Source organism: Pristiophorus japonicus, chromosome 12 (genome assembly GCF_044704955.1).
Source record: "Pristiophorus japonicus isolate sPriJap1 chromosome 12, sPriJap1.hap1, whole genome shotgun sequence".
NCBI classification, from domain to species: Eukaryota; Metazoa; Chordata; class Chondrichthyes; family Pristiophoridae; genus Pristiophorus; species Pristiophorus japonicus.
In genome coordinates, this window is record NC_091988.1 from 4,629,394 (window position 1) to 4,656,732 (window position 27,339).

At 44.5% G+C, this 27,339-nt stretch overlaps 1 protein-coding gene across 2 annotated transcripts in view; it reads left to right on the top strand.

The window, feature by feature from the left end:
* LOC139277131 (neural cell adhesion molecule L1-like protein) overlaps window positions 1–27,339 on the top strand; it is a 759,673-nt gene that overhangs the window by 242,655 nt on the left and 489,679 nt on the right. For both annotated transcript variants that reach the window (XM_070895152.1, XM_070895153.1), the window contains exons 10-13: window positions 9,011–9,142; window positions 13,502–13,645; window positions 15,960–16,071; window positions 16,238–16,404. In XM_070895152.1, coding sequence (XP_070751253.1) covers window positions 9,011–9,142; window positions 13,502–13,645; window positions 15,960–16,071; window positions 16,238–16,404 — 555 coding nt within the window. The remainder of the gene's footprint in view (window positions 1–9,010; window positions 9,143–13,501; window positions 13,646–15,959; window positions 16,072–16,237; window positions 16,405–27,339) is intronic.

Below are 27,339 nucleotides of genomic sequence, written 5' to 3' on the forward strand. Positions count from 1 at the left end.
TCTTATGTTCTTATGACCCTTCTGCCAAGGGAAACAGGTCCTTCTTATCCACTCTATTCAGGCCCCTCATAATTTTATACACCTCAATCAGGTCTCCCTGCAGCCTCTGCTGTTCCAAAAAAAACAGACCCAGTATCTCAGTCTTTCCTCATAGCCAAAATTCTCCAGTCCAGGCAACATCCTCGTAAATCTCTTCTGTACCCTCTCTGGTGCAATCACATCTTTACTGTAATACGGTGACCAGGATTGCACACAGCTGTGGCCTAACCAGTGTTTTATATAGTTCAAGCATAATTCTTGTATTCTATGCCTCGACTAACAAAGGCAGGTATTCCATATGCCTTCTTAACCATCTTATCTACCTGGCCTGCTATCGTTTGGGATTTGTGGACCTGTACTCCAAGGTCCTTTTGTTCCTCTACACTTTTCAGTGTCGTACCATTTAACGTGTATTCTCTTGCCTTGTTAGACCTCCCCAAATGCATTACCTCACTTCTCCGGATTGAATTCCATTTGCCATTGTTCCGCCAACCTAACCATTACATTGATATCTTCCTGCAATTTGCAGCTTTATTCTTCATTATCAACCACACAGCCTATTTTAGTGCCATTTGTAAACTTCTTAATCATACCCCCAACATTCAAGTCCAAGTCATTGATATATACCACAAAAAGCAAGGGACCCAGCACTGAGCCCTGCGGAACCCCACTGGATACAGCCTTCCAGTCACAAAAACACCCATCAACCATTACCCTTTGCTTCCTGCCTCTGAGCCAATTTTGGATCCAACTTGCCACTTTGCCCTGGATCCGATGCGCTTTTACTTTCGTGACCAGTCTGCCATGTGGAACCTTATCAAAAGCTTTGCTAAAATCTATATACACTACATCATACGCACTGCCCTCATTGACCCTCCTGGTCACCTCCTCGAAAAATTCAATCAATTTAGTCAGACACGACCTTCCCGAAACAAATCCATGCTGACTGTCCTTGATTAATCCATGTTTTTCCAAATGAAGATTTATCCTGTCCCTCAGGACTTTTTCCAATAATTTTCCCACCACTTAGGTTAGGCTGACTGGCCTGTAATTACTCAGTCTATCCCTTTATTTTTAAACAAAGGCACAACTTTATCACTCCTCCAGTCCTCTGGCACCACACCTGTCGCCAGAGAGTTCTGGAAAATTATGGTCAGAGCTTCTGCTATTTCCTCTTTTGCTTCTCTTTAACAGCATGGAATACATTTATGAACATAAGAACATAAGAAATAGGAGCAGGAGTAGGCCATTTGACCCATAGAGCCTGCTCCGCCATTTAATATCTTGGCTGATCTGATCATGGACTCAGTTCCACTTCCCTGCCCGCTCCCCTTAACCCTTTACTCCCTTATTGCTCAAAAATCTGTCTATCTCCGCCTTAAATATATTCAATGACCCAACCTCCACAGCTCTCTGGGACAGAGAATTCCACAGATTTACAACCCTCTGAGAGAATAAATTCCTCCTCATCTCAGTTTGAAATGGGCGGCCCCTTATTCTGGGACAATGCTCCCTAGTTTTAGTTTGCCCTATGAATGGAAATATTCTCCCTGGATCCATCTTGTCTCGCCCCCTCATTATCTTATATGTTTCGATAAGATCACCTCTCATTCTTCTGAACTCCAATGAGTATAGCCCCAACCTACTTAATCTATCTTCATAAGTCAACCTTCTCATCTCCGGATTCAACCGAGTGAACTTTCTCTGAACAGCCTCCAATGCAAGTATATCCTTCCTTAACTACCGAGACCAAAATTGCATGCAGTACTCTAGGTGTGGCCTCACCAATACCCTGTACAGTTGTAGCAGGACATTCTCAAAGAACTCCAGCAAATTTGTCAAACATGATTTCCCTTTCGGAAAACCTGCTGACTTTGCTTGATTGAATTATGCCTTTCCAAATGTCCAGCTACTGCTTTCTTATTTATGGACTCGTTTCGCAACGTACTGTACAAGGAAACTATTCCGGATACACTCTCTGAACTCTTCCTCAAGGCTACCCTGGCCAATTTGCTTTGTCCAATCAATATGAAGGTAAAAATCGCCCATGATTACCTTTTTTACAAGTCTCCATTATTTTTTCATTTATACTCCGTCCAACAGTGTAGCTACTGTTAGGGGGCCTCTAGACTACGCCCACCAGTGACTTTTTCCCCTTATTATTCCTTATCTCCACCCAAACTGATTCAACATCTTGATCTTCTGAGCCAATATCGTTTCTCACTAACTGTTGAGGTAACACTTCAGAGACCGGACCTTGTCTGGGTGAAATGCACTCGCATTGTCTCAGCTGCTTTTCAACCGAGGCCACCTCTGGTTCTTCGAATGAGTCGAGTCGAGTTGGTCTTAATTCACATCAGATCTTTATTTCTCGAGCATATGCCCAGGAGAGATCTCGATGTCTCTTCCCACCTTCGCAATCAAATACAATTCTGCTATCAGTTATAGAACGCTGACATTGTGTTTGTTCCGGGAGGTTTCATGTGCATACAGATCCTGTCTTCAAGTTAATCGCACAATGGTTTTGATGGTCCGTGGGCCCAGTAATCTTGGGCGACATGCAGGCCATGATCCTTACCACTGGATCCATCACAGACCCAATCCACGTCCGGACCGGGGTCAAACAGGGCTGCGTCATCGCCCCAGCCCTCTTCTCAATCTTCCTCGCCGCCATGCTCCACTTCACAGTCAACAAGCTCCCCGCTGGAGTGGACCTAACTACAGAACCAGTGGGAAGCTGTTCAACCTACGCCGTCTCCAGGCCAGGTCCAACACCATCCCAACCTGTGTTGTTGAGCTACAGTACGTGGACGACCCCTGTGTCTGCGCACATACATGACCACACTTGATCAACTCTATTGGGCGGGCCACATTGTCCGCATGCCAGACATGAGACTCCCAAAGCAAGCGCTCTACTTGGAACTCCTTTACGGTAAACGAGCCAAAGGTGGGCAGAGGAAACGTTACAAGGACACCCTCAAAGCCTCCCTGATAAAGTGCAACATCCCCACTGACACCTGGGAGTCCCTGGCCAAAGACTGCCCTAAGTGGAGGAAGTGCATCTGGGAGGGCGCTGAGCACCTCGAGGAGCCTCATTGCTGAGAGCGTGCAGAAATCAAGCGCAGACAGCGGAAAGAGCGTGCGGCAAACCTGTCCCACCCTCCCTTACCCTCAACGACTATCTGTTCTACCTGTGACAGGGACTGTGGTTCTCGTATTGGACTGTTCAGCCATCTAAGGACTCATTCTAAGAGTGGAAGCAAGTCTTCCTCGAGGGACTGCCTATGATGATGATGATGATGATGATGACTTATCTCGAGTTGCATTATCTGATCTCCCTGTCTGGGCCTGTCTCTGCTGCCAAGCTTTTCCGAACTGCCTCGTTTATTTAATTGGAATGGTTTCTCGATACAATCAGCGACGATCACTCCACAAGCTTTCCTCTGGCTGCACCTGTGGCTTCTTCCCTTTTGTCTCAGGCACTCATTTAATCTACCTTTGTGTCTTACATTTAGCTTACTTGATATCTTTTCCCATCATTCTCTTCTTAAAGCTATGCACCCACTAATTCTTACCCCAACATGAACGCAGTGATCGCATCCTTTATTAACAGAGCTACCCCACCTCCTTTTCCTTTCTGTCTGATCTTCCAAATGATCAAATACCCCTGAATATTCGGTTCCCAGCCTCAATCGCCTTGCAATCACGTCTCTGTAATGGCTATCACATCATACCCATTTGTACCTATTTGTGCCGTCATCTCATCTATTTTGTTACGAATGCTGCGTGTGTTCAGATAAAGAGCTTTTAAATTTTTTTTTTTTTTACCATTTTTTCCTAATTTGACCCCACTTTATGTTTCTACATTCTGTCCCTTCCTGTCACGCTCTGGTTATCATTTCCCCCCGTGCTCCCCTGCCCCATCGCCTTCTCCTTACTCTTTGACTTTTTACATTTTCGCTCACCTTAACCCCGCCCCCCTCCACTAATTGGTTTAAAGCCCTCTCTACAGCCCGAGTTATTTGATCTGCCAGGACACCAGTCCCAGCACGGTCTAAGTGGAGCCTGTCCCAACGGAACAGCTCCCTCTTATCCCAGTACTGGTGCCAGTGTCCCAAGAACCAAAACCCATTTCTCCCACACCAGTCTTTGAGCCAGATATTTAACTCTCTGATCTTATTTACCCTGTGTAAATTTGCTCGTGGCTCAGGTTGGAATCCAGAGATTATTACCTTTGTGGTTCTGCTTTTTAATTTAGCTGTTCATTCTCCCTCAGCAGAATCTCTTTCTTTGTCCTATCTGTGTCATTGGTACCTACGTGGGCCACGACAACTGGATCTTCCCCCTCCCACTCCAAATTCCTCTCCAGCCCAGAGGAGATGTCCTTAACCCTGGCACCGGGCAGGCAACACAGCCTTCGGGACTCACGCTCTCGGCTGCAGAGAACAGTATCTATCCCCCTAACTGTACTGTCCCCTCCCACTACAACATTCCTTTTTACTCCCCCCACTTGAATGGCCCCCTGCACCACGGTGCTGTGGTCAGTTTGCTCATCCTCCCTGCAGTCCCTGCTCTCGTCCACACACGGAGCAAGAGCCTCGAACCTGTTGGACAAGAGCAAGGACCGAGGCTCCTCCATCACTACCTCCTGGATCCCCATACCTCCCTCACTCGTAGTCACACCCTCCTGTACCTGACCACGGATCGAGTTTGAATTAATTAATCTAATTGGTGTGAATAGCTCCTGGATCGTGGCGTCCAGGTAACTCTCCCCCTCCCTGATGTGTGGCAGTGTCTGAAGCTCGGACTCCAGCTCATCAACACGGAGCCGAAGTTCCTCGACCTGCAGACACTTGCTGCAGATGTGGTCGCCTGGACCTCAATGGTGTCCACCAGCTCCCACATGCTGCAGCACAAACACATCGCCTGCCCTGCCATCGCTAATATATTTAATGAATTAAGTTTTCAGGTTTTGTTTTTAATCCCAGCTCTTAATTCAAACCAATGCCCCAGAAAAGAGAGAAAAGCTCACCAACCAATCACATCCCATCTTTCATGTGACATCACACTTTGATTTTGGTGCTTTTTACTTCTTGTCTTTGGGTCAGTTGGTGTTTGGGCTGTTTACGGTCTGCTGCTACTCGCGTGCTGCTTGGTGGTGTTCCACTCGGGTCAGCTCACGGGGCCTGGGGATTTATCCACTTTCAAAGCGGCTAAGCCCTTCTCCTCTCTCACTATGTTTATCTCGTCTAATATTCCACACTTCTCCCTCTTTGCAAAGTCTGCATCGACCCTCTCTTTTGTGAAAACAGATGTAAAGTATTCATAGAATCATACCCACATCTTCTGCCTCCACACACACATCTCCTTTGTGGTCTCTAATAGGCCCCACTCTTTCTCTAGTTATCCTCTTGCTCTTAATAAAACACCTTTGGGTTTTCCCTGATTTTACTTGCCAACATTCTTTCATGCTCTCTCTTTTCTTCCTGATATCTTTTTTAATTGCACCCCTGCACTTCTTATATTCCTCTCGAGTTTCTGCAGTATTGAGTTTTCGGTATCTGTCATAAGCTTCCCTTTTTTTCTTTATCTTACCCTGTGTGTCTCTTGACATCCAGGGGGCGCTAGATTTATTAGCCCCACCCTTTTTTTTAAGGGAACATACTCGCTCTGAACCCTCCGGATCTCCTCCTTGAATGCCTCCCACTGCTCTGTCGCTGATTTACCGTCAAGTAGCCGTTTCCAGTCCACCTTGGCCAAATCCCATCTCAGTTCAGCAAAATTGGCTTCACCCCAATTGAGAACCTTTGTCCTTTTCCATAACTACCCTAAATCTGACTGAATTATGATCACCAGCACCAAAATGTGGGAGGCAGCCAGGAGTGTGGTGGAATAGTCAAGTCTAGAGGTACAAAGGCATGGATGAGGGCTTCAATAGCGGAAGAGCTGACGCAAGGGCGGAGACGGGCGATGTTACAGAGCTGGAAATAGGTGGTCTTAGTTATGCTGTGGATATGTGGTCGAAAGCTCATTTCAGGATCAAATATGACACCAAGGTTGCGAACAGTGTGGTTCAGCCTCAGACAGGAGTTGGGGAGAGGGATGGAGTCAGTGGCCAGGGAACGGAGTTTGTGACGGGGACCGAAAACAATGGCTTCCCAATATTCAATTGGAGAAAATTTCTGCTGATCCAGAACTGGATGTCGGACAAGCAGTCTGACAATATATATGCAATGGTGTAGCACTCAAGGGAGGCAGTAGGGAGCAGTGAGAGAGCCAGTTAGCCCACAAGAGTTCTCAATCATTTAAAGAATTGAGGGGTGAGTGGCTTGCTGTCTTCCATCAGCAGATAGACGGTCTTCTGGTAGCGGGGAGATGGACCTGATCAAAGCTGAGTTTTGCCAGAAAATGCTGACGTCAGCCTAGAATACTGCTGATTGGTCTATATGTTGGGGAGAGGTAGATATCAGTGAAAATACATCCCATTAACCAGTTATGGTACTTTGAGAATGTGCAAGGAAATTGCTGAAGGCATTGTGCTGTGAAAACAGACCTAGGAAAACCTATTTTTAAAAGAATACCTGGGCCTCGCAGTTTTCTATTCTGCCTCTACCCCACCCTTGATATAGAACGCGTCCTGAAGAGAGATGTTCTAAAATTGGTAATTGATTTCAAGTGCCGCATATTTATAAAGAACAAGGATGTTGTACTTTGAGCATGGAGCAACATGATGAGCTGTGAAATAATCACTGAGCACATTGTCAGAGTTTGCCATTTGAGCTGTTGGGTCATCATCATAGGCAGTCCCTCGAAGCGAGGATGACTTGCTTCCACACCAAAAAAGAATGAGTTCACAGGTGTTTCAATGAAGGGCCTAATATTCCAGATCCCGAACTACATCCTGAAAGGTGGAAGATGCCTGTGCGTGGATTTTTTAACGTGGGGTGGCCGTTGCACACCAGCCACCACACGGGCTTGACAGAGCGAGGTCTTGGTCCAGTGACAAGGGTTAACCAGGACGACTGGAGACCTGCTCTGCTGCACGGACCTAGTGCGCACACATATTGCAGTGTGGGCTGGGCCCGTGCTGCCCCTGGGCCCTCGCCTCTCCTGGGCCCCCGATCACATCCCTCCACAGACTCTTGCTGTGCCTGCTGTATCTGCCCACACTCCAATCACTAACCTGGACCTCGATGATGTCACTCTGTTGGGTAGAGGGACACAGCAAAGGATTGGACATGAATTGTTTGACATGTACTGCGAGAAGGGACATGATTCTTGTTTTTTCTAGTATTGGTAAATGTATGACTACAGCTTTCAAATTCCTTGTCTTCCCTTATTTTAAGCTAAAGTGCTCCATCTAGTGGAAACCTTTTATAATATTTTAATAAAGTTATTTCAAGATAATAGCAAAATAAATGTAGATTTAGCTAAAAATATGAATCCACTTTCCTTCCTGTAGCATAACTACTTGTAGGCTGAAAAAAAATCCAAACCTGTCAAATAATAACTGGATGTTAATTGCTGATTGTTTACTCGCGGGGGAGCTGCACTGTAGGAGCACCTTCACCACAGAGACTGCAGTGGTTCGAAAAAAAGGCCAACTACCACTTTCTTAAGTGTAACTGGGGCTGGGCAATATGTGCTGGCCTTGTCAGCAATGCCCAAATCGCAAGAATCATTTTTCACCAACTTATAGAAAATAATTACTGTAAATTGCTTAAAGTTTAAAATTAATCTTGACAATTTTTGGCGTCAGGCTCTGTAAAAAATATATATTTTGTCAGTTTTTCATTTGAAGTAGCTTGACTCCAAAAAAGACAAAAGAATGTATTTATTTATTTTGTTTCAGTTATTATTAAAATAGCTTTTACTTTTAAATAGCTTTCACTTTTCTATTTTCCGATATTCCGTACTGTTCAAGTTTTGAATTAGCATTCATGCCAAGAAACCTCCATCTCCAGGATGCTAACAGCATGTGCTTGGCTTTGTTGGAAGCCCAGCTTCCCGTTACCGATTTTTGAAGCTTTTAGCCAGAATCGGTGGTTTAGACCTGGCATTGACCTTCGAACCCTGTACTGCTCCGGGGTTACAATGATGTCGAAATTGAAACTGCGAGTATGTTCAGCTTTTTGCTGCGTTCACTGGAGGCATACACTTCCTAAACTACCCTCTAAAACTGCACAGGAGATTTTGATGAATGGGCTCCACTGCCTCTCATTGCCTCTTTAGGTAAGGGATTGCCGACTTTTCAAAATGCTACAATTTTACTTTTCATTCGGCCCGAGAGGACTCTTTCAAATTCATGCTCCTTCCCTTCTGGAGTTTTAGTGGTGTCAGATTTCGGTATAAGCTGTCAGGAAATTAATTTATGCCTGGTACCAGAATCTAGCACCAAAGAAATTGATGCCAATTCTATTGATTTTGATCAAACCAGCATTACCTCCTGTAGTTACAATGCAGATATCCTGCTTGGTCAGTGTCAAGATCTTCAGTGTCAAAATATTGAGATTCAAATTCCTTGATGTGGGTGATATTGAGACCTGCAGAGCTTTTAAATCAGAAGCAACGATGAATGCTAACGAAATATCTGTCAGTGCCAGAACAATAACTGTTGCTGAGCTCCCAATTACCCTACCCTGATTACGTGTCTTTGGCTCAACAGAAGGACACTAAGACTGAACAAGCACGGTTCAGCCTGAGTGAGAAAAAACATAAGGAGATGGAGTCAGTGGCTAGCATGTCGAGTTTCTGGCAAGCATTGAACAGGATGACTAACCCATCAAATAAGACCAATAAACAATGTGTAATTCAGAATCTTATGTTATAGGAAATCCTGCGTTCCCTTTATTGTACACCAGCTTTTCCTGTGTGTGCTTGTGATGCAGGTGACCATGTTATACCTTTAAAATGGAAATATCAATTGTAAATCTTCAGCAATTCTTTTTATTTCCAACTTTGTTTTTACCAGCTGCCCCTTACTGGATCAAAAAACCCAGAAGTAAAGTATATTTTTCTGAGGAAAATGCTGAATTAGAATGTGAAATTGGTGGTCAGCCACAGCCTGAAGTTCATTGGAAAGTGAATGGGAAACCTTTGAACGGTAAGAACGTTTTGTAGACAAAAGAAAAATTAGATTAATAAGAAAAAATACAGGCCAATAACTAGAGTCTGTTTGATGTTAAAAAGTAATCCAGCATAATGGTCATAGATTAAAGGGGAGATTTTCTTGGGTCTGTGCATAATGATTTTGGCAAAGTGGATGGGTTGGAATGCATGCCTATAAAGAAACACACCCAATTTTTCGCCATGAATTTGGAATATTCTCACATACCTCTGATTCCAATTGCTTGCTACTGGCCATCACCCTTCCAAAGCTAAATGTCTGTAATCTGCCTTCATATCTCTGATGTCAGTGCTTGGTAACTACCTTTTATGCCTTTCAATTGTCAATGTAGTCCAGCAGGCCAAAGGTGCCATCTCTGATCTGCCCATAGATTCAGACTCCACAGTGCTTGCCCACAAATTGAGTTTGGTAGCTCAGTTTCAAGCAACTTGTACAGCTTTGGAATATCTCTGGAATAGTCCCACTGATGCCTCGGAGCAGTAATGCACGGAGAGCGTGGCCATAGCCAGGGCCCTCCGCAAGGTATGTGGTTTTCCCTGAGAGCATCTTTGTACTCCAGGCCAGCCAGCTCCTGCTATTTCCCTGCTGCTGAGTACTGCCTTAGCATGGCCACTGTGGAGAAGCAAACCTTTGCGAACATTTCAGTTTATTGAAGCTGTGTTTTATGGCTGTATCATTCTGATTTCCCAGTAGTGTTTAAGGTGCTTGATGCACTCTGATTTCCCAGTGTGGGATCCAGACAAGATCGACTTTTGCAGAAAAGTTACGGCTTGTATTACACCTGGCTAGATCTGACATCTAACTGTGTGAGGGGAAAGGAAATGTCTGTATTGCGTGCTTAAAAAAAGACACTAAATCAGCTACAGAAATACAACACAATCTCTGCGGAAATTACTGGTTTCTTCCCCTACCCTCCCTCCCTCCCTCCCTCCTCCCCTCCTCCTCTCCGTCCCCTCACCCCCCAGTCACCCTCAGGTCAATCTACTCAATCTCCATAACAATGTGACTTTACCTTCCTTCAGATTGCTTGAATTTATTTCACACATTATCGAGTGTAGATATAATCAACATTGTATTGACTTGTATTTTTCTCTGCTTAGTCTCCTAGAGCAGGGCAGTGGGGTGCCTCCAGACTGTTGTTCCTTCAATCTTTGTTTATGGCCATCACTATAATTGAGATTGAGCCTCTTTCCCCAGCACCAGATGTGGCAAAGTGGCGGGTTAGGCCAATACAGATTGCTCTGTAGAGATGCATAATATTTCTTTTTAAGAACAAACAAATATCAGCGAAAATGAGGCTAATCAGAGGTTAATTTTATTTCTGTAGGTTTTTTTCATGGTTCCTGTACATGGCTGGAGTATTGTGCAGGATTCTAGCGACGAATGTGAATGATTTCTGCGGAGGGCATTGAGGGGGGTGTTGTTTATAGGTGGGGTGGAAAGTGATAGTGGCAGCAAAGTAAAAAGTAAAAGGGTCGTGACTGGGTGACATTAGATATCCGCTGACGACATGCCTCATGACTTCGCTGCGTAACCCCCAAGCACGTAGGTGTACAATGAAAGCCTTGCTGGCACACAAAATGTGAGCGAGCGAACCATTCTCAGGGTGAAACAATGCTTCTGCTGCCCAGATCACTCCGAAGGAGCCCTGCAGTACTCGGCAGAGCGGGTGTTAAGGTTGATGGTGGTCTGCTGTAGGCTGCACAACCTCGCCATCAGGAGGACACAGCTCTTGCCACCAGCTGAGGAGCAGAAGGAGGAGGAGGAAGAGAGGAAACAACCTAGACAGCCCCTTTCTGGCTGGGCTGTCCATGATCAACTCATCTGACTCTGATACCAGTAACCGCAACCCCAATTCTCCATTCACCAACAGTACCACACCTTTGCTGACGATACAAAGATGGGAGGAAAAGCAATGTGTGAGGAGGACACAAAAAATCTGCAAAAGGACATAGACAGGCTGAGTGAGTGGGCAAAATTTTGGCTGATGGAGTACAATGTCGGAAAGTGTGAGGTTATGCACTTTGACAGAAAAAAAACCAAAGAGCAAGTTATTATTTAAATGCAGAAAGATTGCAAAGTGCCGCAGTACAGCGGGACCTGGGGGTACTTGTGCATGAAACACAAAAGGATCGTGTGCAGGTACAGCAAGTGATCAGGAAGGCCAATGGAATCTTGGCCTTTATTGCAAAGGCAATGGAGTATAAAAGCAGGGAAGTCTTGCTACAGTTATACAGGGTATTGGTGAGGCCACACCTGGAATAGAAACGTAGAAACATAGAAAATAGGTGCAGGAGCAGGCCATTCGGCCCTTCGAGCCTGCACCACCATTCAATAAGATCATGGTTGATCATTTACCTCAGTACCCCTTTCCTGCTTTCTTTCCATACCCCTGATCCCTTTAACAGCAAGGGCCATATCTAACTCCCTCTTGAATATATCAAATTAACTAAATGAACAACTCTCTGCGGTAGGGAATTCCACAGGTTAACAACTCTCTGAATGAAGAAGTTTCTCCTCATCTCAGTGCAGTTTTGGTTTCCATATTTATGAAAGGATATACTTGCTTTGGAGGCAGTTCAGAGAAGGTTCACTCGGTTGATTCCGGGGATGAGGTGGTTGACTTATGAGGAAAGGTTGAGTAGGTTGGGCCTCTCTCTACTCATTGGAATTCAGAAGAATGAGAGGCGATCTTATCGAAATGTATAAGATTATGAGGGGGCTTGACAAGGTGGATGCAGAGAGGATGTTTCCACTGGTGGGGGAGACTAGAACTAGGGGGCATGGACTTAGAATAAGGGGTCGCCCATTTAAAACAGAGATGAGGAGAAATTTCTTCTCTCAGAGGGTTGTAAATCTGTGAAATTCGCTGCCTCAGAGAGCTGTAGAAGCTGGGACATTGAATAAATTTATGACAGAAATAGACAGTTTCTTAAACGATAAGGGGTTATGAGGAGTGGGCGGGGAAGTGGAGCTGAGTCCATGATCGGATCAGCCACGATCTTATTGAATGGCGGAGCAGGCTCGAGGGGCCTATTCCTGTTCCTATTTCTTATGTTCTTATGTTACCTTCCGTCTGTCACTGACGATCACACCGCCTGCCTGGCCACAATGCAAAAATAAAAGCCAGCACAAAATAAACATTCCAAACTAAATTTATAAATCAAAGCAGACAATATTGCATACAAATGTAAACCAGTCACCCTGCGCATTCCCTTAGTGCCTGCCTCCCACATGCCTGTGCCTGTCCCAGTGCTCCTACGCAGTGCGACCCCAGTGGCTGCAGTGTGGCTGGTGGAAGGCCGCTGACTTTCCATGGGGGGACACTGCAGATGAATTTGCAGGATACCCTCGAGCAGCCGTGGGCCGAGAAGGTCCAGCTGCAGACTGCACCACCCCAGCATGGGCGGCAGCAGTCTGGGCTGGCTGGCACTAGCATTGCACTTCTTGGATATCTGAAAGGAGAAAGGCACAAGGGTAGGGTTGCGGTGAGGGGGGAAAGCAAGAGGTGCGTGCTTTCACCATCTGCAGCTTGTAAGTCAGAAGAAACTGTGGGATGAGGGGCAAGTGTGATGTGAGAAGGATTAGGTATGAGGGGACCGTCATCTTCTATAGTTTCAGCCACGTCGCTGGCCATGGCCTCAGCAATGGCCATTAATGCCAAGCACCATGTCTTCCATAAGGACATGCCTGTCCCCGCCGGTGGGCTCCTGTTGCCTCTGGTTGTTCACCACCTTGTTATGCAATAGAGAGGGAAGTGTGTCAGTGAGTGTAGTGCAATCTGTTGGGTGTTGTGGCTGTCATGGTTGAATAGCTGGCAGTGTATACAAGCTGTGAGATGTGTGTGAGGCTTGCAGCACTGCTAAGTATGAGAGAGCGAGGTGAAGCTATGAATATTAGGTATGAGTCCTGATTGATCGTGATTGTTGGTCGGTAAGTGAAAGGGGTGTGGTGCATTGAGCAGTGTGTGAGGCCTGTGCTGCAGTTTGTAGGATATGTCATTTGAAGATACATTACCTTGACCATCCATGTGATGTCATTGAACTTCTTCCGGCATGAAGTTGGTGTGCTACCTGCAATGGGAGCAACAGGCATGGGTTAATTGCACATCGCGATCCCTGCGCTCGTTTTTGGGGGTTATGGACTAAGCAGATGCATTGATATTTCAGTTGTACCATCTCCTTGATACCCTTCCTAGAACTAATTGAAGAAGCCGAATGCAATATGTTTTCTCACCATTCTTTATCACCAGAAATCAATAGTAGTATAAAATGAAAATTGCTTTGTAACAAAATTGATGACTGTTAATAAGAAAGACATTTTTATGTATTACAGAGACTAAACCTGCCATTAATCGCAAGGTTTCTCAAGGTGTTATCACACTCACAAATCTGCAGCTGAATGACAGCGAAGTCTATCAGTGTGAAGCTTCTAACAAGCATGGATCTATTCTTGCCAATGCAATTGTCAATGTCCTGAGTAAGTGTCAATGTGGAATGATGATTCTTTATTGTAAGCCACAGGCACAGTATTTGTCAAACTACTTGTTCAATGTGTTCTTATCAATGCAACTTATAGATATACAAACACTTCATGCCATTGGGAAATAACCTAATTGAAGTTTGCATATCTCATCAATAGGTTGCCAATTAATGTAAGATTAATTCTTAAAGCAAATACAATAATCCTTTGAATTTCTTTTGCTAAAAGTTGACTGATACTTAAAACAGCAGTTATGAAAAATGTATTAAAGGATGTCCATAAAACGTCACATAGCTGCATCACCTGGAAAAAAGGTGCAAACCTTTTCTTAGCAACGCTTTTATAAATGGATTGACGCTGATACAATTACAGCACTGAAAGACAACAATAATTGCGTAACATTCTGAATGATAATTCTGTTTTTTTTCTTCACTATTTCAGAAGCTTTTAAAGTGCTTTTTAAACATTTTTCTGATGCATTTGCTATCAAATTTAGCACTCAGAAACGTGCTGTATAATTCATATTTATTGCTTTTGCAAAATTATGAAAACATTGTGGAGTTAGGTTCATCAGGGAATCTTTCATAATAAAAAATGTTTATTAATGGGTTGCTAAGTAGTCAAATGATGCATTGGACACCTGAAAAGTTAATTTCAAAGCAAAAAGTGAGATTTTCAGAATTTTGCAATGTGTCTGAAGATTATTGATCTCTCATTCTTTCTCAATAAGCCAATCCTGCTGAATCTCTCCTCTTCCATCTTCACCCTGCAAGTGACACCTTCACTGCATTCTTTTTGCATGTTGAACATTTATCTAAATGGATGATGGCATGCATGAACAATTGTGAGGTGGTAGGATGATAATTCCCAGCATTCGAGCCATGTCCACCCAGGGAGATTGTTTTACCCGTGACGTAAATTACAAAATCAGCTTGGATATCTGTAAAATCTTTACATTATTATCTTCAACAGAGATCAAAAGTTGCATGAATTATAAATATGTCAAATCTAGCATTGGTTGAATAAAGTTCACAGCTTGATTAATTAAAATGCATTGTTAAACTTGAAATCTTATTAATTAATAAAATCTTATGTTTCATGACCTTGAAAGTTAATTTGAATATAAACATACAATTATGTCATGCTTATAATCCTCATCAAGTTGCCGATGAGATAAATTGTTTCAGTGTATTGTCCTCGCTTATCTCATTATATGTCCTATACATATAGGAGTGGAGAGGTTTGCTGAAAATTGTGACCAGTCACACTTTGATGTTGCAAACAGGTCAAATTACAATGGTCTTCATCCATTTGATTGAAAATAATGTCCTTCAGAAGAGAGTTTCAGCCAATTAAACACAGATTTTAAATATTCCGAGGCCCAATTTGAAAACGTACAGCGGGGTTGAGCCCGCAATATAAAATCGGGAAGGAAACAGAAGGCAGATCTGAGCCATAGTTTGCTAACTTTAGGATTCTTTAGAATAAAAATTGCAGTGATTGGGAGCAGTTTGAACTATCTAGGCTTTCAGTAGGAACCACATCCATTTCAGCTGTCGGAATGCTGTAAAACATTTTGTTTTTCTGGGATGTTAACAAGAAACTGTTGACGCATCCAGTTGCATTTATCCCAAATGCATATTAAACGATTGATGCACAGACTCGCAGTATAGCTTTCTATTAGGCTGAACTGTTGCTTCAATGGTACTCCATAACACTCATTGTAAACTTACTGGTACTCTTCCGGGGATAGAGGATGACGCAGCATTGAGGGAAATTGATGGAGAGCGATTCTTCAGTTCTTGGCAGCATTGCATGATTAAAATCAGCCCGTTCAGCTGATTCAAATTTCTCAAGCTTCTGTGAAGTTTGTGTCAGTTAAATCACCCGATTTATGTGTGCAGTACTGCTGACACCTGAAGAATCCCACTCCATTGTTTTCCCAAACACTGCCCTTACTCACAGACAAGTGAGACACCGATTGGTAAACCGTGAGCTCAATGGTTGATTGGGGTTCCTTGGCCACATTGCAAGCCCCTAAGTCCACCTTCGCTGGAAATAAAGCTACTTCTGGCATGTCAGTAGTTTTTTCTAACCATAAATTTTGAGTGTCACAAAGTGTGAACTGTAGTACTGAAGACAATAGCAATTTGGCCGATCAGAGTTCCAAGGAGTACAGGCACGGTAATGGTAAATGGTTAACAGCTTTATTAATGTAGAGTCAAGCTTCAGACACCGGTAGAGGTCCCAATCAATAAACAGACTTTGACAAAGTGTTTTATTTTTAATTGTTAACAATGTTCATCAACAGACCTTGCACCAATGATGCTGACCCCGGATGATCAGAAATATATTGCAGTCGAAGGAAAAATAGTTCATCTGCACTGTAAAGTATTTGGCTCTCCGGCACCCACAGTGTTTTGGTAAGAACTTATTTAGTCAAGAAGAAAATATATATTGTACTAATCTACCATCAATTCTGCTTTAAAATGTATTGTAGATTATAACCTCTGAAAAATTATGTATTTTCTTCATTATACAGTTTATATATTCTGATTTAATAGTCATTTCTGTATTTGTTCTTTCTAGGTTAAAGGAAGACATGGAGACCGCACTTGAGGGCCAGAATTATTTTGTGCATAAAAATGGTACTTTGGAGATGAAGGATGTTCAGAGGGAGGATGCAGGATTCTATACTTGTTGGGCATCTAATGTATTAGGCAATGACACCACGACCAGTATGTTAGAAGTCAGGGGTAAGTCGATCTTGTCTATTGAGCTGTGATTTATTTTTCTATTCTATAATATTGGTGAATCCATTCCTGAAATCGATGTTAAAAATAGTTCCACTGTTGTTTAAAAATCAAGGAACTATTTTAACTGATCTTGGTTCCAAGGATATTACAGATATTTAATTATTAAGACTTTGCTTATGAAACGAATCCAGTTCTGTTGATAACATAATGAATAGATTGTAAGCTGCTTGTGTAATGCTTTAGTAAGCTAAACACAAAATTATCTATGATAACAGGCATCGATAGCATATATGATACATAAAAAACTGCAACAGCCCACTCTGGTGTCGGGTATATTTTTACCGATATGATATGTCCTTGTGTTTTTTTTCAAAGTACAATTTATTTTGGAATTAATTCAGTACTGGTAATTTTTTCTGAAAGTGTATCAAAACACAACATACATGGCACCATTCTTTGTCAAATTTTGCTGCAAAGGTATTGGCACGGAATTTACGGTGGGGTAATAATGGCAAATTAACAGCGTTCGTGCTTATTACCCGTGTTACACTGACCGTAACTTCAGGATTGAGCTTCGCGCCCTGCAGTTGCGCCGGGCGGTAACAGCGATAGCTGCAGGGAGCGTGTAGCGGGGCAGTCGGGCACAAAGTCTCGTACCTCCCGAGTGTTCCCACCCCCAAATGGGGCGATACCGAATTTCGAGGTCTTAAGCTTTTCCGCACTAATATCACTGTTAAATACCCCATTAAATGTAGGTCATATTGGATTAGGTGTAACTAGGGTTTTAACTGCACATTGACTGCTAAACAAACGTTATGGGCCTGAAAAAAAACACATTTTAATTTTTTGAGTATCAAGTTTCTCCATTATGATAAAAATTACAATTTTTAAAAAACTTGAAAAGATTTCTTGAAGTTTGTTCATGATATTTCAGGTTCTACCTTATTCCCATGTGAGAGCCCCCATCTTTGTTTTGCTCTTGTTAAAAATAGCCAAGTTTAAGTCCATCTGTGATCACATTAATAATCAGGATCGACTGTAAATCAATCTGGTGCGTATATTGTGTTGAATCAGAGTTTGATGGAATATAACACATTAGTTATACAGCAAAAACATACAACCGTAACAGATAGAAACATAGAAACATAGAAAATAGGTGCAGGAGTAGGCCATTCGATCCTTCGAGCCTGCACCACCATTCAATAAGATCATGGCTGATCATTCCCTCAGTACCCCTTCCCTGCTTTCTCTCCATACCCCTTGAACCCTTTAGCCACAAGGACCATATCAAACTCCCTCTTGTATATATTCAATGAACTGGCTTCAACAACTCTCTGCGGTAAGGAATTCCACAGGTTAACAACTCTCTGAGTGAAGAAGTTTCTCCTCATCTCAGTCCTAAATGGCTTGCCCCTTATCCTAAGTCTGTGTCCCCTGGTTCTGGACTTCCCCAACATCGGGAACATTCTACCCGCATCTAACCTGTCCAGTCCCGTCAGAATCTTATATGTTTCTATGAGATCCCCTCTCATCCTTCTAAACTCCAGTGTATAAAGGCCCAGTTGATCCAGTCTCTCCTCATATGTCAGTCCAGCCATCCCTGAAATCAGTCTGGTGAATCTTCGCTGCACTCTCTCAATAGCAAGAACGTCCTTCCTCAGATTAGGAGACCAAAACTGAACACAATATTCCAGATGAGGCCTCACCAAGGCCCTGTACAACTGCAGTAAGATGTCCCTGCTCCTATACTCAAATCCTCTTGTTATGAAGGCCAACATACCATTTGCCTTCTTCACCACCTGCTGTACCTGCATGCCAACTTTCAATGACTGATGAACCATGACACCCAGGTCTCGCTGCACCTCTCCTTTTCCTAATCTGCCGCCAATTCAGATAATATTCTGTCTTCTTGTTTTTGCCCCCAAAGTGGATAACCTCACATTTATCCACATTATAATGCATCTGCAATGTATTTGCCCACTCGTCTAACCTGTCCAAGTCACCCTGCAGCCTCTTAGCGTCCTCCTCACAGCTCACACCGCCACCCAATTTCGTGTCATCTGCAAACTTGGAGATATTAAACTCAATTCCATCATTTAAATCATGAATATATATTGTAAAGAGTTGGGGTCCCAGCACTGAACCCTGCGGCACTCCACTAGTCATTGCCTGCCATTCTGAAAAGGACCCATTTATCCCACCTCTCTGCTTCCTGTCTGCCAACCAGTTCTCTATCCACGTCAGTACATTACCCCCAATACCATGTGCTTTGATTTTGCACATCAATCTCTTGTGTGGGACCTTGTCAAAAGCCTTTTGAAAGTCCAAATATACCACATCCACTGGTTCTCCCTTGTCCACTCTACTAGTTACATCCTCACAAAATTTCAGAAGGTTTATCAAGCATGATTTCCCTTTCATAAATCCACTGACTTGGACCAATCCTGTCACTGCTTTCCAAATGCGCTGCTATTTCATCCTTAATGATTGATTCCAATATTTTCCCCACTACTGATGTCAAGCTAACCGGTCTATAATTACCCGTTTTCTCTCTCCCTCCTTTTTTAAAAAGTGGTGTTACATTAGCAACCCTCGAGTCCATAGGAACTGATCCAGAGTCGATAAACTGTTGGAAAATGATCACCAATGCATCCACTATTTCTAGGGCCACTTTCTTAAGTACTCTGGGATGTAGACTGTCAGGCCCTGGAGATTTATCAGCCTTCAATCCCATCAGTTTCCCGAACACAATTTCCTGCCTAATAAGGATATCCTTCAGTTCCTTCTTCTCACTAGACCCTCGGTCCCCTAGTAGATCCGGAAGGTTATTTATGTCTTCCTTCTTGAAGACAGAACCAAAGTACGTGTTCAACTGGTCTGCCATTTCTTTGTTTCCCATTATAAATTCACCTGAGTCCGACTGCAAGGGATCTATGTTTGTCTTCACCAATCTTTTTCTCTTCACATATCTATAGAAGCTTTTGCATTCAGTTTTTATGTTCCCGGAAAGCTTCCTCTCTTTCTCTATTTTCCTCCTCTTAATTAAACCCTTTGTCCTCCTCTGCTGAATTCTAAATTGCTCCCAGTCCTCAGGTTTGCTGCTTTTTCTGGCTAATTAATATGCCTCTTCCTTGGATTTAACACTATCCCTAATTTCCCTTGTTGAGCCACCTTCCCCATTTTATTTTTACTCCAGACAGGGATGTACGATTGTTGAAGTTCATCCATATGATCTTTAAAGGTTTGCCATTGTCTATCCACCGTCAACCCTTTAAGCATCATTTGCCAGTCTAATTTGGCCAATTCACGCCTCATACCGTCAAAGTTACCTTTCCTTAAGTTCAGGACCCTAGTTTCTGAATTAACTTTGTCACTCTCCATCTTAATAAATAATTCTACCATATTATGGTCACTCTTCTCCAAGGGGCCTCGCACAACAAGATTGCTAGTTAGTCCCTTCTCATTACACACCACCCAGTCTAGGATGGCCAGCTCTCTAGTTGGTTCCTCGACATATTGGTCTGGAAAACCATCCCTAATACATTCCAGGAAATCCTCCTCCACTGCATTGCTACCAGTTTGATTAGCCCAATCTATGGTTCATACCCATCCCGATCGGACAAACAGCTGGCACACGTAAGCAGTTCTCTGGCTTGCAGTCTCTTTCTGTGTCTGTAGCGTCTTTCAGTAAAGCATGGGATCACTCAAAGTGTTCGAGCAGCTCGACTTTGGTTCTGCTCTTCCCTCATACCGTCTGTAAGAGAAACCTGGAGGAGGCTACTTTTATTCCATTTTTAGGGGTGGGCCTGACCTTGGATATTGACAAGACCTTTTGACCTATAGCGGTTTCCCAAAAATCTTAATATCCAATAAGACTTCCAGTTCTTTCTCTCGATTCTTGTTTCAAGAACCCACCTTAAAGATGGTCACATGTCATCGTTTATACCTTTTCGAAGACGCTTTTCCTTGGAATTCCATTGATGTCTCTCAGCCCAGGTACAATCAATACAAAGCCTTATCCTCTATCCTCTGAACTTATGAAGCCAAACCAGAAAATTGCTCGCCCCAGTTTCATTAACTCTTTTACGATGTAGCAACATGTTTATGTAAACTCTCAACTTCCATCCATTATCTTCGCCAGCAGTTTTGTTAAGCTAGCTTCAAACCCTATCCTTTGCATTATACATAAAATACATAATGAAATCTTAAGATAATCGCTTAGCAACGGCAAGGTTGTATACAGTACAAAAGACTATATTCTCCGTTTCTAAGCATTTCTCTGATTCCAATAGACTTTCCATCTGAAGTTCAAAAGAATGATTTAAGCACAGCATTCTTATCCGTTTTATATATCCATATCCGTTTTATACGTTTTTAGGCAACCCTGATTTCTAAAGCTCTCTGTAACATTTTTAAAACATCCGAATAAAAGCAGATTCTTCATTTGCTGCTTCCCTGAGAATGCCGCATTGCGATTGGCTGCTGAGACAGCTTGTCGAGGTCACAGTAGATCGCACGAGGGAATCCTCCATTATACTGCACAGAAATCGCTTGCGCGTCGACAAAGCCACCACAGAGACTCTGCGTTTGTTGTGGCCTTTCTTTGCCGTGGACCGCAAATTCCAGGCCATTATGATATATGCCAAATGTAGAACTCTTGTACACAAAATAGTTTACAATTCAACTATAAATTACGTAGAATTACATCGAATATACAGCGTGGAAACAGGCATCTAGTCCGTGCTGGTGTTTATTCTTCACACTCATCGTCTCCCATTCCATTTACCTCATCTCAGCCTTTCAGTATATCTTTCAATTTCATTTTCTCTCATGTACTCGTCCAGTTTCCTGTTGAAAGCTATTTGCCTCAACCACTTCCTGTGGTAGCGAGTTCCACATCCAAAACACCCTCTGAGTAAGAAAAATTCTCCTTATTTCCCTATTGGATTAATTAGTAACTATCTTGTATTTATGGACCTTAGTTTGGCTTCTCCCACAAGTGGAAACATTCTCTCCACTTCTACCCTGCCCAACCCATTCATACGTTGACAGACCTCGAACAGGTCACCTCAAAGTATTCCCTTTTCTTAAGAAAAAGCCCTAGCCTGTTCAATATTTGCCAATAGTTGTAATCGCTCAGTTCTGCTACCAACCTTGTCAGTCACACTTGCGTGTTCTCTTGTGCTTCCATATCCTTTTGATAGTATGGAGACCAGAGCTGTGCACAGTACTCTCAGTACAGCCTGACCAGGGTCCTATACAAGTTCAATTCACTTCATTACCTTTGAATTCTATACCTCCAGAAATAAATCCCAGTGTTTTGTTAGCGTTGTAAATTGCTTTTCTGGCCTGCTATGCTGCTTTTAATGATTTGTTTACCTGTATCCCTTTGCTCTTCTGGCCCATTCAGTTTCTCATTGTCTAAGGTGTAAGTGATTTATCTATTTTTCCTAACAAAGTGCATCACTTCATATTTATCTATGTTAAAATTAATTTGCCAGTTAACTGCCCAGTCTGCAAGTTTTTTAACGTCTTCTTATATTGGGCCCGAGTTTCCACAAGAAAAAAAACGGGCGCCCCTCCGAGCTGGGCGCCCGTTTTTCGCGCCTAAAACGGCGCCTAAAAAAATCCTCGGTATTCTCCACCTACTTACAGGTCCTGTGGCACTCGGCGCAGCCGGCACGAGCTGTGGGGGGGGCGGAGCCAGGTCCCGGCGCTGAAAACAGTGCCGGGACCTCTGCACATGCGCGCTACAGTCGGCACGCAAGTGCAGTAGCACCAGGCGCCGAACTGTGTGGGAGGGGCCCGAAGCACGCAGCCCCTAGCCCTGGCCCAATGGCCTCACTGGGGCTGCGTGAATGAGGCTCCTCCCACGGCCAGCTCCTGCTCCCCCCCCCACCGACCAGACCCGACCCGACACCCGCTCTCCCCCCCTCGCCCCGACCCGACACCCGAGACCTGCTCCCCCCTGCCCCGACCGAGACCCGACACCCGCTCCCCCTCCGAGACCCGCTCCCCCCACCCCCGCCGACCAGACCCGACTTGACACCCGCTCCCCCCCCCCGACACCCGAGACCCGAGACCCGCTCCCCCCCCCGACACCCGAGACCCGAGACCTGCTCCCCCCCCGCCCCGACCCAACACCCGAGACCCGCTCCCCCCCGCCCCGACTGAGACCCGAGACCCGCTCCCCCCCCCCCCCCGACCCGCTCCCCGCCCCGACCCGAGGCCCGCTCCCCCCCCCCGCCCCAACCCAACACCCGAGACCCGCTCCCCCCCGCCCCGACTGAGACCCGAGACCCGCTCTCCCCCCCACCCCCCCACGCCCCGAGACCCGCTCCCCCCCCCACCCCCGACCCGCTCCCCGCCCCGACCCGAGGCCCGCTCCCCCCCCCCGCCCCGACCTGACACCCGCTCCCCCCCGACCCGACCCGACACCCGCTCCCCCCCGCTCCTGTTCCCCGACCGCCCCCCTCTCTTCCCTCCCTCTCCCTCCCTCTCCCTCCCTCTCTCCCCTTCTCTCTCTCCCCTCTCTCCCTCCCTCCCTCTCCCCTCCCCTCCCCTCCCCCTCCCTCTCTCTCTCTCCCCCTCCCGCTCAGCGGCACGAACAGCTGCAGAATTCTCCCTGGCTGAAGCACTTTCACACAGGTAGGAAGATGGTTTATTTAATCTTTTCTTGGCTTATAAATGTTTATTCAGGTTGGATTTATTTGTATAATATTTGTAGAAGTATAAATAAGGATTTATTGTCGAATTGAATGAGTTCCCTTCCCCCCCACCTCGTTCTGGACGCCTAATTTGTAACCTGCGCCTGATTTTTTAATGTGTAGAACAGGTTTTTTCAGTTCTACAAAAATCTTCACTGGCTCCATTCTACTTTAGTTTGGAGTACATTTTCACTGTGGAAACTTTCAAATCAGGCGTCAGTGGCCGGACACGCCCCCTTTTGAAGAAAAAATTCTGTTCTAAACTAGAACTGTTCTACCTGACTAGAACTGCAGAAAAAAAAATGTGGAGAATTGCGATTTCTAAAATAGTCCGTTCTCCACCAGTTGCTCCTAAAAATCAGGCGCGAATCATGTGGAAACTTGGGCCCTATATGTTGCATTTTCCTCAGAGTGAGAAATACTTACACCTTCCCAACAGTTTGATATAATCTGCAAATGTTGATATTGAATTAGTTCAAATCATTAATGTGAATTATGAATAACAGTGGTTCCAGCACTGATCCTTGTGGAACACTGCTTTCTACCTTCCTCCAATCTGAATAAATACACTCATCATCATAGGCAGCCCCTCAAATCGAGGATGACCCCACGAGTCAATGCTTTCTATTGTTTAGCCAATTTGCTATCCATTCAGTTATTTGTTCCCCGACTTGCGTCAGAACACCAGCGGCAAGTCGGGGCCATAAAAGGAGCGGCGTGGCCCTGGGAGCACCGTGGAGGCATACTACTCCATGGAGCAGCGCGAGCTGGTGCAGGAGGGCGACGGCAGCGAAGAGTGATGTCATCAAGGTCCGGTCGCTGATTGGAGCGTGGGCAGATACAGCAGGAGCGGCGAGGTCAGGGCGAAGGAGCGGCGAGAGATTGTAGAGGGACGTGATTGGGGCCCAGGGGAGGTGTGAGTTCGGGGCCAGGGGCCCAGGGGCAGCACGGACCAGCCCACACTGCGATTTGTGTGCGCACTAGGCCCGTGCAGCAGAGCTGGTCTCCAGTCGTCTTAGTTAACCCTTGCCACTGGACCAAGACCTCGCTCTGTCAAGCCCGTGTGGTGGCTGGTGTGCAACGGTCACCCCACGTTAAAAAAATCCACCCACAGGCATCTTCCACCCTTCAGGATGTAGTTCAGGTCCTTCATCGAAACACCTGTGAACTCATCCTTTTTTGGCATGGAAGCAAGTCATCCTCGTTTTGAGGGACTGCCTGTGATGATGTCCCCTGACTCCGCACACCCTAACTTTTGTCAGTGGCCTATTGTGAGGAATCTTATTGAAGGCCTTTTGAAAAACCAAGCATACGACGTCTACTACATTGCTCTTGATTTCACTTTCCGTTACTTCATCAAAAATTTCTGTTGGGTTAGTTAAGCTTGACTTAGCCTTTCGGAATTCATGCTGACTATTTGTTTTTACATTTTCTGTCTCTAGATGCTCTTTTAGTATAGATTCCAGTACCATAGTTCTCACTGACCTTAAGTTGACTCGTCTATAGTTCCCAGTTTTTCCACCTCCCTTTTTGCATATAGGAATAACATTAGCAGTCCGCTAGTCTTCTGGTATCATCCCCTCTTCTATAGAACTTGTGGCCACGGTTTCGGTAGCCACGACGGTGCTGCCGGAATCCATAGCAGGTGAGCAAAATGCTCCTGACTCCGTCCTACCCTCTCTACACAATCTTCCCTAGATTGGGCTTGTTAAGCCCGTCCTGGAGGTTCCCGGTCAATTAACAGGAAGTGAATCTGATGACATCATTTGATGATGCGTCATCAGCCGGTTTCCTTAAAGGGACCATGGACAACCTTTTATTGACAGTTGTTCTGTCAGTGTTCAGCATTGAGCTGCAATGACTGCACAGAGGGGCACAGCTGCACCCAGGCTCTCCCATCACTCCCTCCAGATGTTTATGGAGGGAGTCACAGCATGCAGGGAGGTTCTCTTCCCAATGGGCGGAAGAGACCTCCCCAGGAGACCAACGCAGCCTGGTTGCACATTGCACAGGAGGGCACAAGCAGGGATGTGTTCAGGAGGACCAGGCTGCAGGGGTACAAACCTTTCAATGATCTCAGTAGATCAGGAAAGTTACTGCAAAGCCACACTCAACCTCATCCTGCTGTGCCACTCATCACATCCCCATCACTCTATCTTCCCTACCCTGCTCCCTCTCCTGCCATATTAGAACAGTATGTTACAGAACCTACAAGGGAGCAAGCTATCTTAGATCTGGTCCTGTGTAATGAGACAGGAATAATAAACGATCTCCTCGTAAAAGATCCTCTCGGAATGAGTGATCACAGTATGGTTGAATTTGTAATACAGATTGAGGGTGAGGAAGTAGTGTCTCAAACGAGCGTACTATGCTTAAACAAAGTGGACTACAGTGAGATGAGGGCAGAGTTGGCTAAAGTAGACTGGAAACACAGACTAAACGGTGGCACAATTGAGGAACAGTGGGGGACTTTTAAGGAGCTCTTACATAGAGCTCAACAAAAATATATTCCAGTGAAAAAGAAGGGCGGTAAGAGAAGGGATAACCAGCCGTGGATAATCAAGGAAATAAAGGAGAGTATCAAATTAAAAACCAATGCGTATAAGGTGGCCAAGGTTAGTGGGAAACTAGAAGATTGGGAAAATTTTAAACGACAGCAAAGAATGACTAAGAAAGCAATAAAGAAAGGAAAGATAGATTACGAAAGTAAACATGCGCAAAACATAAAAACAGATAGTAAAAGCTTTTACCGATATATAAAACGGAATAGAGTGACTAAAGTAAATATTGGTCCCTTAGAAGATGAGAAGGGGGATTTAATAATGGGAAATGTGGAAATGACTGTGACCTTAAACAATTATTTTGCTTCGGTCTTCACAGTGAAAGACACAAAAACCATGCCAAAAATTGCTGGTTAAGGGAACGTGGGAAGGGAGGATCTTGAGACAATCACTATCACTAGGGAGGTAGTGCTGGACAGGCTAATGGATCTCAAGGTAGACAAGTCCCCTGGTCCTGATGAAATGCATCCCAGGGTATTAAAAGAGATGGCGGAAGTTATAGCAGATGCATTCGTTATAATCTACCAAAATTCTCTTGACTCTGGGGAGGTACCAGCAGATTGGAAAGCAGCTAATGTAATGCCTCTGTTTAAAAGAGGGGGCAGACAAAAGGCAGGTAACTATAGGCCGGTTAGTTTAACATCTCTAGTGGGGAAAATGCTTGAAGCTATCATTAAGGAAGAAATAGCGGGACATCTAGATAGGATTGTGCCATCAAGCAGACGCAACATGGATTCATGAAGGGGAAATCATGTTTAACTAATTTACTGGAATTCTTTGAGGGATATAACGAGCATGGTGGATAGAGGTGTACCGATGGATGTGGTGTATTTAGATTTCCAAAAGGCATTCGATAAGCTGCCACACAAAAGGTTACTGCAGAAGATAAAGGTACGCGGAGTCAGAGGAAATGTATTAGCATGGATCAAGAATTGGCTGGCTAACAGAAAGCAGAGAGTCGGGATAAATGAGTCCTTTTCAGGTTGGAAATCGGTGGTTAGTGGTGTGCCACAGGGATCTGTGCTGGGACCACAACTGTTTACAATATACATAGATGACCTGGAAGAGGGGACAGAGTGTAGTGTAACAAAATTTGCAGATGACACAAAGATTAGTGTGAAAGTGGGTTGTGTAGAGGACACAGAGAGGCTGCAAAGAGATTTAGATAGGTTAAGCAAATGGGCTAAGGTTTGGCAGATGGAATTCAATATTAGACAATGTGAGGTCATCCACCTTGGAAAAAAAAACAGTAAAAGGGAATATTATTTGAATGGGGAGAAATTACAACATGCTGCGCTGCAGAGGGACCTGGGGGTCCTTGTGCATGAATCCCAAAAAGTTAGTTTGCAGGTGCAGCAGGTAATCAGGAAGGCGAATGGAATGTTGGCCTTCATTGCGAGAGGGATGGAGTACAAAAGCAGGGAGGTCCTGCTGCAACTGTACAGGGTATTGGTGAGGCCGCACCTGGAGTACTGCGTGCAGTTTTGGTCACCTTACTTAAGGAAGGATATACTAACCTTGGTGGGGGGTACAGAGACGATTCACTAGGCTGATTCCAGAGATGAGAGGGTTACCTTATGATGATAGATTGGGTAGACTGGGTCTTTACTCGTTGGAGTTCAGAAGAATGAGGGGTGATCTTATAGAAACATTCAAAATAATGAAAG